At 44.6% G+C, this 18,974-nt stretch overlaps 1 protein-coding gene across 1 annotated transcript in view; it reads left to right on the forward strand.

Annotated features, from left to right (window-relative positions):
- LOC124503661 (xanthine dehydrogenase/oxidase-like) overlaps nucleotides 1–1,618 on the forward strand; it is a 59,820-nt gene extending 58,202 nt beyond the window's left edge. The window contains exon 36 of the mRNA XM_047068872.1: nucleotides 1,568–1,618. Coding sequence (XP_046924828.1) covers nucleotides 1,568–1,618 — 51 coding nt within the window. The remainder of the gene's footprint in view (nucleotides 1–1,567) is intronic.
- The last annotated feature ends 17,356 nt before the right edge of the window (nucleotides 1,619–18,974 follow it).

The raw sequence follows: 18,974 nt of genomic DNA on the forward strand, positions 1-18,974 counted from the left end.
GAGAGGAGAGCGGGATGCCAGGCTCCCTGTCCACTGGGCAGCCTTGGGTCCTCGCTGCCTTCCTTGTGCCGTTGAGGCGCCCCCTTGATCTTGCTGGAAAAGAGCAAGAAATGAAGCTTGTAGCTGGGCTTCCTTAGAGGAAAGAGGGCTCTTTGGTGCACAGCTGTCAACCACAGATTCAATTTTTTCCCTTGAAGATGAGGGTGATGGGTAAACGTCCAGAAGAGCCTAGTCTTTAGCGTCCATCACTAGCACTTTGGGAACCCTTCTTTGCGAAAGCCACCGTGTGAGTGCTGTGGAGACAGAGACAAAAAGCGGAGTTAAGGAATTGATTAGATGCAGCACGTTCGTTCTGCGATGACTACATGCCATACCGATGCTGGCACACACGGATGCCCACAGAGACTTTGTGGTCTTTTAGGAAACCAGCTAATTGTATTTTGCGGTGGCTGGTTATGACCTTAGTATACATAGCAGCATGTAGGAGGAATTCTATGGTCTTTGGACCATGGGAAGCGCTTCCATGATACTTGTAGTGCACAACGCCTGGCCACAGAGGACCATGCAGGGACAGGTTCTTCCCCTGTTGCCTCTGAGTTGTGCTGAAGTGGGCTCCGCCCACACAGGACCCTCCAACTGCCGTTGCAACAGCAGCCTCTGTTGAGTTAGCAGAGCCAGATTCTTCCTGATAACCCAAGTTGGATTTCCTCCTGGGTATTTGTGGAAGATTTGTTGGGCCTTTTTGGTTTAGAGGTGAAATGGGTACTCGTGGACCAAAAGGGTTCCAGGCATGGGAGGTTGCGGGAGAGTCTTGAAAGCAGGCCAGTCTGCCTTTTCAGGCCTCAGCACCAAGGGTGAGGGAGACCGAGGGGTCCCCAGGTAGGCCACTGTCATCTGCCAATAGCTTTAGCTATGGGGTATGACCACCAGACCACGTGTCGAGTGTCCAGGCAGCGAGGATGCCCACAACTCTGCAGCAACCTTCCCACAGCCCAGAGCCTTCTCACCATGGCCACATGCTGACAGTTTCCCAAACCCTTCCCTGGGAGACGAGGTGCTGCCTGGCTCCGGATAAGCTTACCCAGGTGGCCAAGTTAGCTCCTTGAAAAGAGTCTGATGCAGAATTCATTGATTTAATGAGGCCCTCCAGGTCCTCGGACCTAAAGCACAGATTCTGACCCAAGCCCCTTTGCTCTGTTATAACACACCAGTGAGTTAAATCCCTGCAGCAGGTTTGCATGAGTAACTGATTCTATGACCCAACCATGATTTCAGGGACTGTGTGTAGCATGTGTGAAGGGACCACTTCCGTATTTGGTCATTCCTGTGGCTTCGGGGCCTACTAGAGTGCCTCCCACATGGGAAGTGCTTGGCGAAACTAAAGGAATGACTAGGCAGTTAGGGGGCCCTGACCTGGGGGCACTCCCAACAGCTGAGACTGCAGAGGGATGGCTGGCCTTGGAATGGTGGCCGGCAGTGGTGGGAGGTGGCATGGGCATCCGAGTGGGCAACGTGTCCTGTGCTATGGGAAGACGCCGGTGATGAGTTTTCTATCATTCCTTCCTAGTGTGTCACTGGCACTGCAGAAAGCTGTAAGCCCTGGTCTGTGAGGGTCTGACGACAAAGCCCCCAGCAGAGGCTGCTTATTATGTGCGGGAGTTTCCATGGAGCTTGAGACATGCCTGCAGAACATGATCTATACATGTCATGGGGTGACGGTGCTGTGAGTCATCAGGATGATGTGTGGAAGCACACGGAATGCATTGGAAGATTTTGTTTTGTTTTCGCTGAAGATTTTGATCAAAAATATGGTTTGCAAACATAATGATAAGCAAATTCAGAACTCTTAGGCCCATGTGGCTAATATGCAATGAGAATCTTTGTATGTCTGCTTTAATCGTGTATGTCAAATAGGTGTACGTGCTCTGTCCCAGCTCACAGGCAAGGCTGTATAGCCTCAGATGCTGACAGTGTCTGTCCTTCAAAGAAGATGCCCCCCCCAGCCTCCGGAATCTTCCATCCTAAACCAGAAAGTCTTCCCTTCAAACCAATGAACATCACATTATAACCGCTGACCCATAGTCAACTTTGCAATGGGACAGTGGGGTGAGATTCAAATCCCTAACCACCTTTGATCATTGAAGAGAATAGACACTGAAACGAATTCAAGGTTAATCTAACCTTGTTAAGTGGCAGCAAGGAAATTATTCTATACCATCCAAAGCCGACCAACACATTTACTGAGCACCTACAATGTGCTAGGTTTCTTCCTCTTCCCCTTTGTACAGTAAAAGAAATCAGGTTTAAAATGTTTCACTTGAGGGGCTCCTGGGTGGCTCAGTTGGTTAAACGTCTGATTCTTGATTTTGGCTCAGGTCATGATGTCACGGTTCGTGAGATCGAGCCCAGCACTGGGCTCTGTGCTGACAGTGCACAGAGCCTGATTGGGATCTTCTCTCTCTCTTTCTCCCTCTGTCTCTGCCTCTCCCATGTGCATGTTCTCTCTGTCTCTCGAAACCAATAAACTATATAAAAAATTATAAATCTTCATTCGTTGCCAGAGTAATTTCCATTTAGAAATCACGCTACCAAAATCAAGATCAGCCCGAAGAATCACAGTCAAGAAGCCTGGGTTCTCATCCCAGCGGCGTCTCTATCTGTGTGACCTCAGTCTGTCACTTCTCTTTTCTGTGCTTTTCCTTACTCTAGACGGAAAGAACTGGACTGGACTAATCTCGAAGGCCTTCCGTGGCTCTGAAAGCCTATAAATATACGACCCGAAAACTTCAGTTACATAAGGGATCTGCAGCTATCAGAGACATGGCTCCCTTACTGTGATGTGACATCTGGGCTTATTGAACTCTGCTTCGATTCTCCCAAGTTCTTGAAGTTGGTAAAGAGCGCAGGAGAGGAGCAAGCATCCCTCTAGCTGTTCCCACAGATGATGTTGTCGCTGTATGGTGCTGGGTGAACGATGTGACATCATCCTGCGCCTTCACTGCTCCAAACACCCAACCTTGTCCCAGATGGGGCCATGGCTCTGGCCACGGAGGGAGAAGAGGGGAAACCGTACAGTTGAGCCCAGCGCTTGATGCCACTAAGAAATGAAACGGTCAACTGGTTGGCATGTGAGAAATGCTTATTAACCATCATGATCTCACCAAATGTGAATATCTGCCATATCTTAGCCAGTCTTCATTTCTAGAGAACACAGGTACACAAAACACTCACACACGTGCCCACACACTACACACACACACTTTCTTACAAAATTCCTTTCCTCAGAATAGTCTAGATATGCCAGCCATGTTACAGCACAGTTAAAAGTGAGGAACATTTTATTTTGTTTTATTTTATTTTATTTTATTTTATTTTTTTTATTTTATTTTTTATTTTATTTTATTTTATATGTAATTTATTGTCAAATTGGTTTCCATACATCAATCAGTGCTCATCCCAACAGATACCCTCCTCAATGCCCATCACCCATTTTCCCCTCACCCCACCCCCCCATCAACCCTCAGTTTGTTCTCAGTATTTAAGAGTCTCTTATAGTTTGCCTCCTTCCCTCTCTGTAACTCCCCCCCCCCATTCTCCTCCCCCCGGTCTTCTGTGGAGTTTCTCAGGATCCACATATGAGTGAAAACATATGGTATCTGTCTTTCTTTCCTGACTTATTTCACTCAGCATAACACTCTCCGGTTCCATCCACATTGCTACAAATGGCCAGATTTCATTCTTTAAAAGTGAGGGACAGTTTAAGTTGAACTAATAGTTCCATGGAGATCCATGCAGGTCCGTTTCATTGACTATCTGGAATGTTCTAGAACATTTGGACAGTAGCCCAAGATGGAGATGTGTCAGCTGTTATTAGCCAGGCTGTAAGCACTGGATAATGACTGTGAATTCTCTCCTGAGCTTAGCAACAGAGGCAAGGCAGGGTGGTTAAGAAAATCAAACAAGCGAGCGCTCTGTGCGCTGTACATCACTGTTATGCCGAGGTGGTGTTCTCAGACACCTGGCCTTGCCCTGCTGTCCTAACCTGTAAACCTTCTGGAGTCTGTGAGGCAGGGTGCCTGGTGTTCCTGCCAACAGCGCCTGCAGTATCGCACCGCGACCTGCAGAGGGCGGAAGACGACCGGACACGAGACCAAAGCCTCCAGGGGCACCACCTCTGGGATCAGTTACCAGGGAACTGACTGAGCATCTCGGAGTGGACCGAGTGTCTTCAAAGGCCCCTCCAGGAGTTGGACCTAAAGCCGACTTAGGGCTTCAGAAAGGCAAAATCTCCGCCAAAGAGCCCGGGGCAGTGAGCTTTTGATGCGGGGCTAGTATGGGGAAGGGAAAGGCAAGTCTTCTTCCCTGAGCATCTGCAACTTGCCAGATGCCACATTTCGTGCTTTACCTGCAGGGTTTCCTTGAACCCTCCCAGGGGCCTTAAGAAAGTGTTCACTGAATCTCTGAAGGAGAAGCCCTACCCGCAACTCCACAGAGGACTTTCCAGTCGGGGGTGTTTACTGCTGGGGAAACACCACAGGCGGTGCCCTCGGCGAGCCTGCTGTAGACCGGGAGTCGTTGAGCCTGACTTCGCGGACTCGGGCTCAGCAGGCTGGCAGAGGCTGCCGGAGGCCCCTGGATGCTATCTCTTCCCCCGGAGGCGGTGTTGGGTTGTAACGCTGGCGTGGCCAAGCTGCTGAACTGTTGTCCAAAGGCAGCTGAGGAACGTGGCCCTACTCCAGAGCTGGGGTGGCTGGAGGGCCAGGATGGAGACGACAGGCTGCATGGAGATCACAGGAGGAACCCCAGGCAAAGGCTGGGAACAGAAAGGGGCCTAGCCTATCGGTTTAGGACTGGGAACATCCCTGAGCCTTGGCTGTTTTTATCTCTAGCCGAGGGGGAGCCTGGAAACCATTTGCTGCCTATTTTAGATCCTGGGATAAGGCTATTTGGAACATGTAGCTTCCTGGACGTGCTGAAGCTTGACATCACCCTGAGGCCCCTGGGCCCGGAGGCCTGCCCTTTCGTTTTGTCTCTATCCTGAATTAGAAGATTACGCGTTCCCAAGGCAGGAGACAGATCTTGTGACAATCTTGTCACCTGCAACACAGCAGCCCATGGATGGAAGGGGAAATATGAGGCTTTGCCCTTGAACTGGCCCAGCCCTGGTCTTGCACCATCCCCCAGATCAACTCAGCGCTCTGGAGTGTGGATACCGTCAAGGTCAAGCTCTTTGTTTCAGACCTGAGAAACCTAAGCCCAGAGAGGGTAATTGACTTGTTTGGGGTCCCACAGCCCTTCAGCGTGAGACACGGGCTTGTGACAAGGGTGCCAGATTCCTGGTCCAGACTCTCTAAATCAGACCTCTGCTCATCAAGTGGGCCTTCTCTTATGCAAATGGGTCAGATTTCTGGGGGGTCAGATAGAAATCCAGTTATGCTGGTTGGGAAGAAGATATGGAAGGCTTGGGGCCCAAGACAAACACTGTGGCAAGGGGGGCAGGATGCTAAAATGGGATTCTTTCTTAAGCCCCACGGATTGGAATAAAACAGTAAGTGGAAAACATCCCCCTCATTCCAGAGTGAGATGCTCACTCACCTACCCAAGACTTGTATTGGGGGTGGCTGGAAACAGAGTCATTTAGCTCATCCCCTACCTCCAGGAAACAAACGGTTGAAATGGAATTTGAGAGATTGGAGAGAGAGGATTTCTCTGAAGATAGCAAGCTGTACATCCTCCCTGCCAAAGAGGAGAGAGAGTGGTGGGGTGGGAGGGGGAGAGAGAGAGTATGTGTGTATTATAGGGGGAAGGTCTCCCCAACCAGGCCATTGGAGGGGGAGTTTCCAGTGGACCACTCAAGGACCCAAACCGTGACCGTCCCTTGAGAAGCTGTGGTTGGATGAGCCAGAAGCAGCAGGAAGGGAGTGTGAGCGAGCCACGCATTCTCCAGTGTCCAGGCAAGGGTACCGGTGTGACCACAGGGGAAGTCGAAGGTTACTCTGCATCTTGTTTACACTTGGCTTTTCCATCTTTTAAATTTTTTTTTTACATTTAATTTTTGAGAGAGAGAGAGAGAATAAGAAAGAGTGAGAGAGAAGGAGAGAGAGAGCCCGAGTAGGGGTGGGGCAGAGAAAGAGAGAGACACACAGAATCGGAAGCAGGTTCCAGGTTCTGAGCTGTCAGCACAGAGCCTGATGCGGGGCTCAAACTCACGGACTGTGAGATCATGACCTGAGCTGAAGTGGGACGCTTAACCGACTGAGCCACCGAATAGTTTCTCAACTTTTATTTTTTATTTTTTTTATTTTTTAATAATTTGAAATCCTTTTTTATTATTTATATTTTAATAAGAAATTGATTGTCAAATTGGTTTCCATACAACAACCAGTGCTCATCCCAACAGATGCCCTCCTCAATGCCCATCACCCACTTTCCCCTCCCTCTCACCCCCCATCAACCCTCAGTTTAGTCTCAGTTTTTAAGAGTCTTATGGTTTGCCTCCCTCCCTCTCTGTAACTTTTTTTTTTCCTTTCCCTCCCCCATGGTCTTCTGTTAAGTTTCTCAGGATCCACATAAGAGTGGAAACATATGGTATCTTTCTCTGTATGACTTATTTCACTTAGCATGACACTGTCCGGTTCCATCCATGTTGCTACAAAAGGCCATATTTCATTCTTTCTCATTGCCACCTAGTACTCCATTGTGTATATAAACCACAATTTCTGTATCCAGTCATCAGTTGATGGACATTTAGGCTCTTTCCACAATTTGGCTATTGTTGAGAGTGCTGCTATAAACATTAGGGTACAAGTGCTCTTATGCATCAGCACTCCTGTATCCCTGGGGTAAATTCCTAGCAGTGCTATTGCTGGGTCATAGGGTAGATCTTTTTTTAATGTTTTGAGGAAGCTCCACACTGTTTCCAGAGAGGCTGCAGCAGTTTGCGTTCCCAACATTGCAAGAGGGGTCTCGTTTCTCCACATCCTCGCCAGCATCTATGGTCTCCTGATTTGTTCATTTTAGCCACTCTGACTGGCATGAGGTTATCTCAGGTGGTTTTGATTTGTATTTCCCTGGTGAGGAGTGATGTTGAGCATCTGTAATGTGCCTGTTGGCCACATGGATGTCTTCTTTAGAGAAGCATCTATTCATGCCTTCTGCCCATTTCTTCATTGGGTTATTTGTTTTCTTGGGTGTGGAGTTTGGTGAGTTCTTTATAGATTTTGGATACTAGCCCTTTGTCTGATACGTCGTTTGCAAATATCTTTTCCCATTCTGTCAGTTGCCTTTTTGTTTTGTTGATTGTTTCCTTTGCAGTGCAGAAGCTTTTTATCTTCATGAGGTCCCAATAGTTCATTTTTGCTTTTAATTCCCTTGCCTTTGGGGATGTGTCAAGTAAGAAATTGCTGCGGCTGAGGTCAGAGAGGTTTTTTCCTGCTTTCACTTCTAGGGTTTTGATGGTTTCCTGTCTCACATTCAGGTCCTTTATGCATTTTGAGTTTATTTTTGTGAATGATGTAAGAAATTTGTCTAGTTTCATTCTTCTGCATGTTGCTGTCTAGTTCTCCCAGCACCATTTGTTAAAGAGAGTGTCTTTTTTTCCATTAGATATTCTTTCCTGCTTTGTCAAAGATTAGTTGGCCATACTTTTGTGGGTCCAATTCTGGAGTCTCTCTTCTATTCCATTGGTCTATGTGTCTGTTTTTGTGCCAATACCATACTGTCTTGAGGATTAGAGCTTTGTGGTAGAGGCTAAAGTCTGGGATTGTGGTGCCTTCCACTTTGGTCTTCTTCAATATTACTTTGGCTATTTGGGGTCTTTTGTGGTTCCATAGAAATTTTAGGATTGCTTGTTCCAGCTTCGAAAAGAATGCTGGTGCAATTTTGATTGGGATGCATTGAATGTGTAGATTGTGTTGGGTAGTATTGACAGTTTAACAATATTCTTCCAATCCATGAGCACGGAATGTTTTTCCATTTCTTTATATCTTCTTTAATTTCTTCACAAGCTTTCTATAGTTTTCAGCATACAGATCTTTTATATCTTTGGTTAGGTTTATGCCTAGGTATTTTATGCTTCTTGGTGCAACTGTGAATGGGATCAGTTTCTTTATGTGTCTTTCTGTTGCTTCATCATTAGTGTAGAAGAATGCAACTGATTTCTGTACATTAATTTTGTATCCTGCAACTTTGCTGAATTCATGTATCAGTTCTAGCATTCTTTTGGTGGAGTCTTTTGGGTTTTCCAGTTTTTCATCTGTTAAATGTTAGCTATTCTAGTGGTGGATGGATATGATTTTACAACACACTCATGCACAAGTACTGTGCATTGCATCTGGATATACACATAGAAAATATACAAACATGAATGGGAAGGATGGACACCGACCTCAGGACACTGACTACCTCCAGGCTGAGAGGAAAGCCTGAGGGTAGAAGATACAACAGAAGGCTTTGCGATACTCACAACATTAATTTTTAAACACGGCAAAGAAACATTTTTAGAACTGGGTGGGAAGTATATGTGTGTCTTTGATTTTTCTCCATGTCACTTAGGTTTGATTTATACTATAATTAATTTTTTTCATTTAAGGAAAAAAGGTCTTAAAAGAAAAACGACACCCTTCATACGGAAGCAAACAAAGTCACAGTGTATCTGGTTATAAAATACACCACTTGAAACTTGGCTAATAGATCAGACATTCCCCTCCTGGGTATAACTGTGTGAATATATAGAAATGTTTTAAGAAACTGTAGTACAGAATAAATAATAGGACTGGAAGCAAATATTAAAGGTGGACATCTTCATAATACATGTATATATTGCAAGGAGGGTAATTCCTCATGCTTGGTGATACCTCTCGAGTGTCCATTTAGAAAAAGACTGGGAGATCATGACCTGAGCCAAAGTCGGGTGCTTAACCGACTGAGCCACCCAGCCGCTCAGGTAATTGTGACATTTTTAACCTGCCCACTGTCTTTAGCAAAGGAAACATTTATTTACTATTCATACGCTGTCAGCACACAGAGAAGAACCTTGAATGCATCCACTGGGATCTTTGTCTCCCACCACGCCGTCATCACTGAGTGCCGCCGTTTCCCCTGCTTGGAACAGTCATGGCGGTGTTATTCCTGAAGAGTCCGATATATACTTGTACTCATGTTTAGCTTTGGTTTTCTCATCCCAGCTTTCATAACCCACTCCTTCCTTCTGCGTTCACTTTCCTTCTTTCAGAAACACATCCGTTAGCAGTTTTTTCAGACATTATAAATGGTCAACTCAGTCTTTTGTAAAAATGTCTTTATTTTTTCCTTCCTTCTCAAATAATGCTTTCGCTGGGCACTGCATTGCAGGTGGCAGTGGTGTCTCCCAATCTTGGACCATGTTTTTTTGATGTCAACCTAAGGGTCATTCCTTGGCAGGTAAAATATCTGTGTCACTAACTGCTTTTCTTCTCTTTTTTTTTTTTATTAGCTTTTTTGAATAATTCCTTTTAAAAATTTTTTTTTATTTTTTAAAATTTACATCTAAATTAGGTATCATATGGTGCAACAATGATTTCAGGAGTAGATTCCTTAGTGCCCCTTACCCATTTAGCCCACCCCCTCCCACATCCCCTCCAGCAACCCTCAGTTTGTTCTCCATATTTATGAGTCTATTCTGTTTTGTCCCCTCCCTGTTTTATATTATTTTTGTTTCCCTTCCCTTATGTTCATCTGTTTTGTGTCTTAAAGTCCTCATATGAGTGAAGTCATGATTTTTGTCTTTCTCTAATTTCACTTAGCGTAATACCCTCCAGTTCCATTCATGTAGTTGCAAATGGCAAGATTTCCTTCTTTTTGATTGCCAAGTAATACTCCATTGTACATATATACCACATTTTCTTTATCCATTCATCCATCTAGGGACATTTGGGCTCTTTCCATACTTTGGCTATTGTTAATAGTACTGCTATAAACATGGGGGTGCATGTGTCCCTCTGAAACAGCACACCTGTATCCCTTAGATAAATCCCTAGTAGTGCAAGTGCTGGGTTCTAGGGTAGTTCTATTTTTAGTTCTTTGAGGAGCCTCCATACTGTTTTCCAGAGTGGCTGCACCAGTTTGCATTCCCACCAACAGTGCAAAAGAGATCCTCTTTCTCTGAATCCTTGCCAACATCTGTTGTTGCCTGAGTTGTTAATGTTAGCCATTCTGACAGGTGTGAGGTGGTATCTCATTGTGATTTTGATTTGTGTTTCCCTGATGATTAGTGATGTGGAGTATGTTTTCATGTGTCGGTTGGCCATCTGGATGTCTTCTTTGGAGTAGTGTCTATTCATGTCTTTTGCCCATTTCTTCACTGGATTATTTGTTTTTTGGGTGTTGAGTTTGATAAATTCTTTATAGATTATGGATACTAACCCTTTATCTGATATGTCATTTGCAAGTATCTTCTCCCATTCTGTCAGTTGCCTTTTAGTTTTGCTGATTGTTTCCTTTGTTGTGCAGAAGGTTTTTGACGAGGTCCCTAGCTCATTTTTGCTTTTGTTTCCCTTGCCTCCGGAGATGTGTTGAGTAAGAAGTTGCTGTGGCCCGGATCAAAGAGGTTTTTGCCTGCTTTCTCCTCGAGGATTGTGATGGCTTCCTGTCTTACTGAGGTCTTTCATCCATTTTGAGTTTGTCTTTGTGTATGGTGTATGGTCCAGGTTCATTCTTCTGCATGTCGCTGTCCAGTTTTCCCAGCACCACTTGCTGAAGAGACTGTCTTGATTCCTTTGGATATTCTTTCCTGCTTTGTCAAAGATTAGTTGGCCATACATTTGTGGGTCTGTGTCTGGGTCTCTATTCTGTTCCATTGATCTGAGTGTCTGTTCTTGTGCCAGTACCATATTGTCTTCATGATTACAGCTTTGTAGTATAGCTTGAAGTCCGGGATTGTGATGCCTCCTGCTTTGGTTTTCTTTTTCAAGATTGCTTTGGCTATTCGGGGTCTTTTCTGGTTCCATACAAATTTTAGGATTGCTTGTTCCAGCTCTGAGAAGAATGCTGGTGTTCTTCACCAGGGATTGCATTGAATATGTAGATTGCTTTGAGTAGTGTTGACATTTTAACTCTATTTGTTCTTCCTATCCAAGAGCATGGAATCTTTTTCCATTTTTTGTGTCTTCTTCAATTTCTTTCATAAGCTTTCGATAGTTTTCGGTGTATAGATTTTTCACCTCTTTGGTTAGATTTATTCCTAGGTATTTTATGCTTTTTGGTGCAATTGTAAATGGGATCGATTCCTTGATTTCTATTTCTGTTGCTTCATTGTTGGTGTATAGGAATGCAACTGATTTCTGTGCATTGATTTTATATCCTGCAACTTTGCTGAATTCATGAATCAGTTCTAACAGTTTTTTTTTTGGTGGAATCTTTTGGGTTTTCCATGTAGAGTATCATGTCATCTGTGAAGAGTGGAAATTTGATCTCCTCCTGGCCGATATGGATGCATTTTATTTCTTTGTGTTGTCTGATTGCAGAGGCTAAGACTTCCAATACTGTGTTGAGTAAAAATGGCGAGAGTGGACATCCCTGTCTTGTTCCTGACCTCAGGGCGAAAGCTCTCACTTTTTCCCCATCAAGGATGATATTAGCGTTGGGTTGTTCATACATGGCTTTTTGATCTCGAGGTATGCTCCTTCTATCCCTAGTTTCTTGAGGGTTTTTATTAAGAAAGGATGCTGTATTTTGTCAAATGCTTTCTGTGCATCTATTGAGAGGATCATATAGTTCTTGTCCTTTCTTTTATTGATGTGATGAATCACATTGATTGTTTTGTGGATATTGAACTAGCCCTGCATCCCAGGTATGAATCCCGCTTGGTCATGGTGAATAATTTTTTTAAAGTATTGTTGGATCCGGTTGGCTAATACCTTGCTGAGGATTTTTGCATCCATGTTCATCAGGGAAATTGGTCTATAGTTCTCCTTTTTAGTGGGGTCTCTGTCTGGTTTGGGAATCAAGGTAATGCTGGCTTCATAGAAAGAGTTTGGAAGTTTTCCTTCCATTTCTATTTTTTGGAACAGTTTCAAGAGAATAGGTATTAACTCTTCTTAAATGTTTCGTAGAATTTCCCTGGAAAGCCATCAGGCCCTGCACTCTTATTTTTTGGTAGATTTTTGATTACTAATTCTATTTCCTTACTGGTTATGGATCTGTTCAAATATTCTATTTCTTCCTGTTTCAGTTTTGGTAGTGTATATGTTTCTAGGAATTTGTCCATTTCTTCCAGATTGCCCATTTTATTGGCATAAAATTTCTCATAATATTCTCTTATTGTTGTTTTTATTTCTGTTGTGTTGGTTGTGATCTCTCCTCTTTCATTCTTGATTTTATTTATTTGGGTCCTTTCCTTTTTCTTCTTGATCAAACTGGCTATGGTTTATCAATTTTGTTAATTCTTTCAAGGAACCAGTTTCTTGTTTCATTGATCTACTGTTTTTTTGGGGGGGGCGGGGCTTTGATAGCATTAATTTCTTCTCTAATCTTTATTATTTCCTGTCTTCTGCTGGTTTTGGGTTTTATTTGCTGTTCTTTTTCCAGCTCCTTAAGGCATAAGGTTAGGTTGTGCATCTGAGATCTTTCTTCCTTCTTTAGGAAGGCCTGGATTGCTATATACTTTCCTCTTATGACCACGTTTGCTGCCTCCCAGAGGTTTTAGGTTGTGGTGTTATCATTTTCTTTGACTTCCATATACTTTTTAATTTCCTCTTTAACTGCTTGGTTAGCCCATTCATTCCTTAGTAGGATGTTCTTCAGTCTCATCTGATATACTCATCTCAATACTTTATACCGCTGGATAAAGTATTTGTTACCTTTCCAAATTTTTTCTTGTGGTTGATTTCGAGTGTCATAGCATTGTGGTCTGAAAATATGCACGGTATGATCTCGATCTTTTTGTACTTACTTAGGGCTGATTTGTGTCCCAGTATATGGTATATTCTGGAGAACGTTCCATGTGCACTAGAGAAGAATGTATATTCTGCTGCTTTAGGATGAAATGTTCTGAATATATCTGTTAAGTGCATCTGGTCCAGTGTGTCATTCAAAGCCATTGTTTCCTTGATCTATCCATTGTTGTGAGTGGGGTGCTGAAGTCTCCTACCATTATGGTATTACTATTGATGAGTTTCTTTATGTTTGTGATTAATTGGTTTATGTATTTGGTTGCTTCTGCCTTTGGACCATAAATGTTTACAACTGTTAGGTCTTCTTGGTGGATAGACCCCTTGATTATGATATAATGCCCTTCTGCATCTCTCGATACAGTCTTTATTTTAAAGTCTAGATTGTCTGATATGAGTATGGCTACTCTGGCTTTCTTTTGTTGGCCATTAGCATGACAGATGGTTCTCCATCCCCTTACTTTCAATCTGAAGGTGTCTTTAGGTCTAAGTGGGTCTCTTGTAAATAGCATATAGATGGCTCTTGTTTTCTTATCCATTTTGTTACCCTGTGTCTTTTGGTTAGAGCATTGAGTCCATTGACATTTAGAGTACTGAAAGATATGAATTTATTGCCATTATGATGCTTGTAGAGTTGGAATTTCTGGTCATGTTCTCTGGTCCTTTTTGATCTTTTGTTGCTTTGGTATATATATACATATATACCATATATATATATGTATATGTATGCTTTGGTATATATATATATATATATATATATATATATATACACACCATATATATATATGTATATATATATATTTTTGTTGTTGTTTATCTGGGAAACTTTTTATCTCTCCTTCTATTTTGAATGACAGCCTTGCTGGATAAAGAATTCTTGTCTGCATATTTTTCTGATTCTAGCTGCTTTTCTTCTGTTAAGATATTTTATTTTAGGGTGTTCCATTATCTAGGTAGGGAGAAAATTTTATTTATTTTTTATAAATATATATTTATTTTGGGGGTGGGGAACAGAGAGAGGGAGAGAGAGAATCCCAAGCAGGCTCCGATGTCAGCACAGAGTCTGATGCAGGACTCGAACTCACAAACCATGAGATAATGACCTGAGCCAAAGTTGGATGCTTAACCCACTGAGCCACCCAGGTGTCCTGGTATGGAGAAACTTTTAATTTATTATGCTAGGGATTTAGTTTCTTCATTCCCATGTCAACATCAAAGGATGTTGGTGGGGGTCTACTCTACATAGTCACTCAGAGTCCAAGGATAACATAGCCCCCCCCCCCCCCTCTGGTAGTTGCACCAACTGGGTTAGGAATCTCTTTTTGGAGCTCTTGCTCTCGACATTCTGACTTTGAGTTCCCTTTTCTTTTCCAGAACTTGGGGATTTCCCCTTCTCTCTTTTGAGCTCAGCTGGGTGCTAAATGATTTTACATTTTCTACATTTATATCCATTTGAAGCAGCAGAAGAACATTGCTTTAATTAAAACTTCACGTTGCCAGAAGTTGAATGTTTTAAGAGGTTATATTCTAAAACATTTTAGATCCCAACTTTCCTATTTATTTTGTGTACGAATTTACATCTCAGAGCCAACTGCCAGAGCGCTCAGATTCCAAGCATCCAAAAATTAGCATATCCTATTTCTGCACATTCTGGGTTTTCTTAGGCTGTCAGTTTCCATCATCAGTCAGCTACTCCTCTGGATATCTGCAAATATTTCTGGGGTCCATTACCACAGCAATTCATTTTATTAAACAATAGCCACCCATAGAGGTCATGGGACATCCTTCCAGCAAAAATTTAACAGTGTTTACCTATGAGGTATGTGCTATGCCCTGGAAGGAAAATAAAGATGAGGAAGCCTCAGATACGGCCCCAAGTAGCACACAGTCTGGTAGGAGAGACAGGACATGTATGTAAATAACCTTTATATAGGTGGACCATGATAATGGCTGAAGAAACTCAGGAGCAGCAGAATGCTTTGAGGATTCAGAGGGGACACACTCATTTATAGATGGAGAAACCAGAGAAGGCTTCATGGAAGTGGTGTTTGTACTGGTGCTCAAGGATGGTGTGTTAGCTTTCCATTGTTAGCCTAACAAATTATCACAAGTTTAGTGCACGGACACAACACCTTGTAAGGTACAGCATGGGGCTATAGTGAACAATACTGCATAGCCTGTTTGAAAGCTGCTAAGAGAGTTACTGTCCTGAAGTTCTGTAGGTCAGAAGTGCGAGTACAGTGAGGCTCCTCTGGGTCCCTTGCTTAGTTTCACAAGGTCAAAATCAAGGTGTTGGGAGGGCTGCGTTCCGTTCTGGAGCCCCTGGGGATGAATCTCACTCAGGTTGCTTAGTTCCTTGTGGCAACAGGACCGAGGTCCCACATCCCTGCCAGCTGTCATCTGGGGGCCTGTCTTTGCTCCTAGAGGCCACCACATTCCCCCCTGTGTTTTATATGTCACCCTCTTCAGCAGTGGGAGGTGAGTCCCTCTCAGGCTTTTAATCTCTCCTTCTGCTACATCTCTTCTGACCCCAGCTGGAGAAAGTTCTCTGCTCTTAAGGGCTCCCGTGATCATATCTCCACCTGGAGAGTCTAGGCAACTCTCCCTGTTTTCAGGTCTGTAACCTACATTGCACCTGCAGAGTCCCCTTTGCCATGCAAGGTAACTAACATGTTTACAGGATCCTGGAATTAGGCCGTGGGCATCTTTGGAGCACCATCACCTGGTGCCTACCCCTGATGGTTAGAATTTACACATGCTGGGCCACGTCAGAGGGTTCCTCGTGCAGAGGGAATGGAGAGGACAAACCGTGGAGGCAGGAGACCACGTGCAAGGAGAGTGAGAACAGCTGGCTTTTCTAGAGTATAAAATGGCCAGCTTCCTCCAAATGATGAGATACGTGGGCAAGCTCTTGGGTGGAGTCAGACCTTCTGAACGAGAGTAAGGCAGCCACAGACCCCCGAGGGCCTGGAGAGTGACGTGCCATTGCATCAGCACTGCGGGTGAAATTGCTGTGGTAGCGCTTCTACGCTTCCTGCGCAGACTTCCTTCCTCGCGATTTAACCGTGTAAAAGCTGGGCGCCTTCAGTAAGTAACTTTTACATATTATTACATATCCGTTGCACAAAGTAGTGGCGAATCAGAAGAACGTAATAATCACCCATCACCCGAAACTCTCAGAACTGTTGCTATGTGAGATGCTAATGCTAATGCTTTGTGAGATGCCTTTAAAAGTTAGTAATGCATGCACTCAGCTTTCCATGTCTATTAATATTCTCCCTCGATGTTATTTTTAATGGCTATGTGGTTTTCTATTGTATGGGTGGCACCACAGTTTGTTTACTGCGTTCCCCCATGTTGACATTTGGCTCCCTCCCAAGTTGCTTTACTATCATAAACAACTCTGAGATGAACACGACAAGAGTTGTTTTTACCGGGCATGTTGACCAGGATGTCAGCAGACCCTCGGCGGGACTGCAGAGGGGGGCCTGGGTGTGGTCCCAGCTGTAGGGTGTGTGGCCCCTCACCCAGTTTCTTCACCCAGGCCTCTCGGCTGTGCCCAGGTGTGTGGTTTGTTGTTAACTTGATCCAGCTGCACCCGAGGGTTCTGCCTGGGACCCTGGAGCTGTGGCAGGAGGAGGGGCGCGGAGCAGGGGCTGAGGGCTACGGAGGGCAGTGGGAGCTCAGGTGCGGGGGGAATCTGACGCAGGTGTGGGGGGCTGGGCAGGCCCTGAGTCCTGGTGAGAGGGGGCCTCTAGGGAGAACCAGCCGAGCTTCCCAGGAGGTCTCTTGGAAGTTGTTTCCCTTGGAAGGAAAGGGAAGAAAACAGCAAAGGCATGTTGCTTTAACAGGCTGTAGGGAGGATGAACAAACCGTGGCTGCAGGCTGTAACTAGGACAGTGACAATATTTGTGCTTCCTTGGCTGCTTCCAACTCCTGCTACCCTGTTTTCTCCTCCCCTGCCTCCAGCTGCCTGAGCAAAATGGAAGGTCTGAGTGGGAGACCGCACAGGGATCTTTCTGGGGCCATGGAAACATTCTGTCTGTTAAATGGGGTGTGCGTTTTGCATCTATTAAAACTCACGGAATGGTGCACTTAAGGGCTATGTATTTCACTGCATATAAATGATCCTCAATATTTAACAAAAAAATTAAGGGTTCTACGTTTGCAAACCAGCAGGATCTTGCGATTTTTGTGCAAGGGAACAAATGGTTTAAGGCGGAGTACAAACAGGAAGGAAGGCCCAGGAGGGGCTGACCTCCTCGGTATCCAAGCGAGGGGATCCCTGGTGAGAGGCTCAGTGTAGTGGGCTCTGACCCTCAGCCCTCATCTACACGAAGGAGACAAAGCCCGCCTTGCAGGGGGGTGCTGTGGTGCAGGTTTAAGATCCTGTATAAGACAGCCGAGCACCGGGTCTGACGAAGGACAGGGAGTGAACATGTGGGAACCATTCCTAAAACTTTGCCAGGGATATCAGGCTGCCGCTGTGCTCTGTGATTCCCTACGCAGGATGGGGAAGAGTCAAGGGGCCCCCTGGGAAGAGGGGAAAGAAGCTAGGCCTGGGGATGCTTCTAAGTATTTCTGAGTGCCAGGAAAACCCCCATCCAGGACTGCTACCCTGTGCCTTGGCAGGGTGGGCACTAGGGGAAGGGGCGAGTGGGGAAAGACTCTAAGGGGGTGAGGCAGGGCCCCAAGGACTTGGCAGTTCTGACCGAAGGAGGTAGCACGGGGTGCAAAGCCAGCAAAAAGGAAGGGCCCCGTAGCCCCGCGGGGCAGTGCTGGTCACATGACTCTTCTTGAGGCCAGCCAACCCCACCCTTTATTCTGCCGCCTGTAAAATAAACCCGGTTACAACAATAAAGTATTAATCTAAAGTAAATTTTGGAGAGATTATAGAAATACACATCTGCTTTAGCTTTAATATTATTCATACTTGAACAGCTAGCTGCACGTGTTAAAGTCTAGTTCCTGAGAACGCACGTATAGGCTACGCTCGTGTTGATATCTGTACCCACGACGTACTATAGGGCTCACCACGCACCCTGTAATAAGTTAAATCAACAACGATGAACCAACCGTAAGTTATTACCAAAGGCTTAGAAGAGCAGCAATTTAAAATCATGACAACAGGGGCGATCCTCTGATTATAGTGAGTCCTTCTAAACCTACTGGGGACCTGCAGTGAGTTTTTTGGACATAGGCCTCATAGAGTCCACAGGATGGCCTTGTACTGCATGGCTGCCCTCTTCCTGAGGAGAACAGTGAGTTGGGGTCCACTGTAAAACTGAGTAAATTTTATTAAAATTTTTTTAAAAATTTATTTTTGAGAGAGATACATAGAGCATGAGTCGGGGAGGGGCAGAGAGAGAGGGAGACAGAATCCAATGCAGGCTCCAGGCTGTGAGCGGTCAGCACAGAGCCCAATGTGGGCTGGAACCCACAAACCCGGTGAGATCACGACCTGAGCCGAAGTTGGATGCTGAACCGACTGAGCCACCCAGGTGTCCCTAAAACTTAGTAAGTTAATTTTTTTTTTTTTATTAGAGAGAGAGAGAGAGAGAGAAAGCATGAGTGGGGGAGAGGGGCAGAAGGAGACAGAGAATCTCCACACTCAGCACGGAGCCCAACTCAGGGCTCAATCCCACAACCCTTGGGATCATGACCTGAGACAAAATCAAGAGACACTGAACCAACTGAGCCACCCACGTGCCCCAAACCTTAGTAAATTTTTAACGTGAGTTTACAAATCCCAAATAATAGTAATTCACTTAATAACTCATTAGATAGGTATTTGCTAAGTAATCTTTTGATGTAAAATGAAATTATATACAAATGAAAGGGAGGGTCGGTGAGTGATTTACCAGAACCCTCCCAGCACTCCATGGGACTAAATATTATACACTGCAAAGCCTTGGCCTTGAGCCATGGACTTGCCTCAGCTGGTTATTGAAAATGCAGCTTCTAGCCCCCCCACCCCCCCCCCTTGCAGAGATTATAGGAGTTAAAAGTGGGATCTAGGAATCTGCACTTTAAACAAGCTCTTGAAGG

The sequence above is a fragment of the Lynx rufus genome, unplaced genomic scaffold (genome assembly GCF_022079265.1).
Source record: "Lynx rufus isolate CCGP_SWC_20201006 ecotype Redwood Valley unplaced genomic scaffold, mLynRuf1.p SCAF_8, whole genome shotgun sequence".
Taxonomy (NCBI): domain Eukaryota; kingdom Metazoa; phylum Chordata; class Mammalia; order Carnivora; family Felidae; genus Lynx; species Lynx rufus.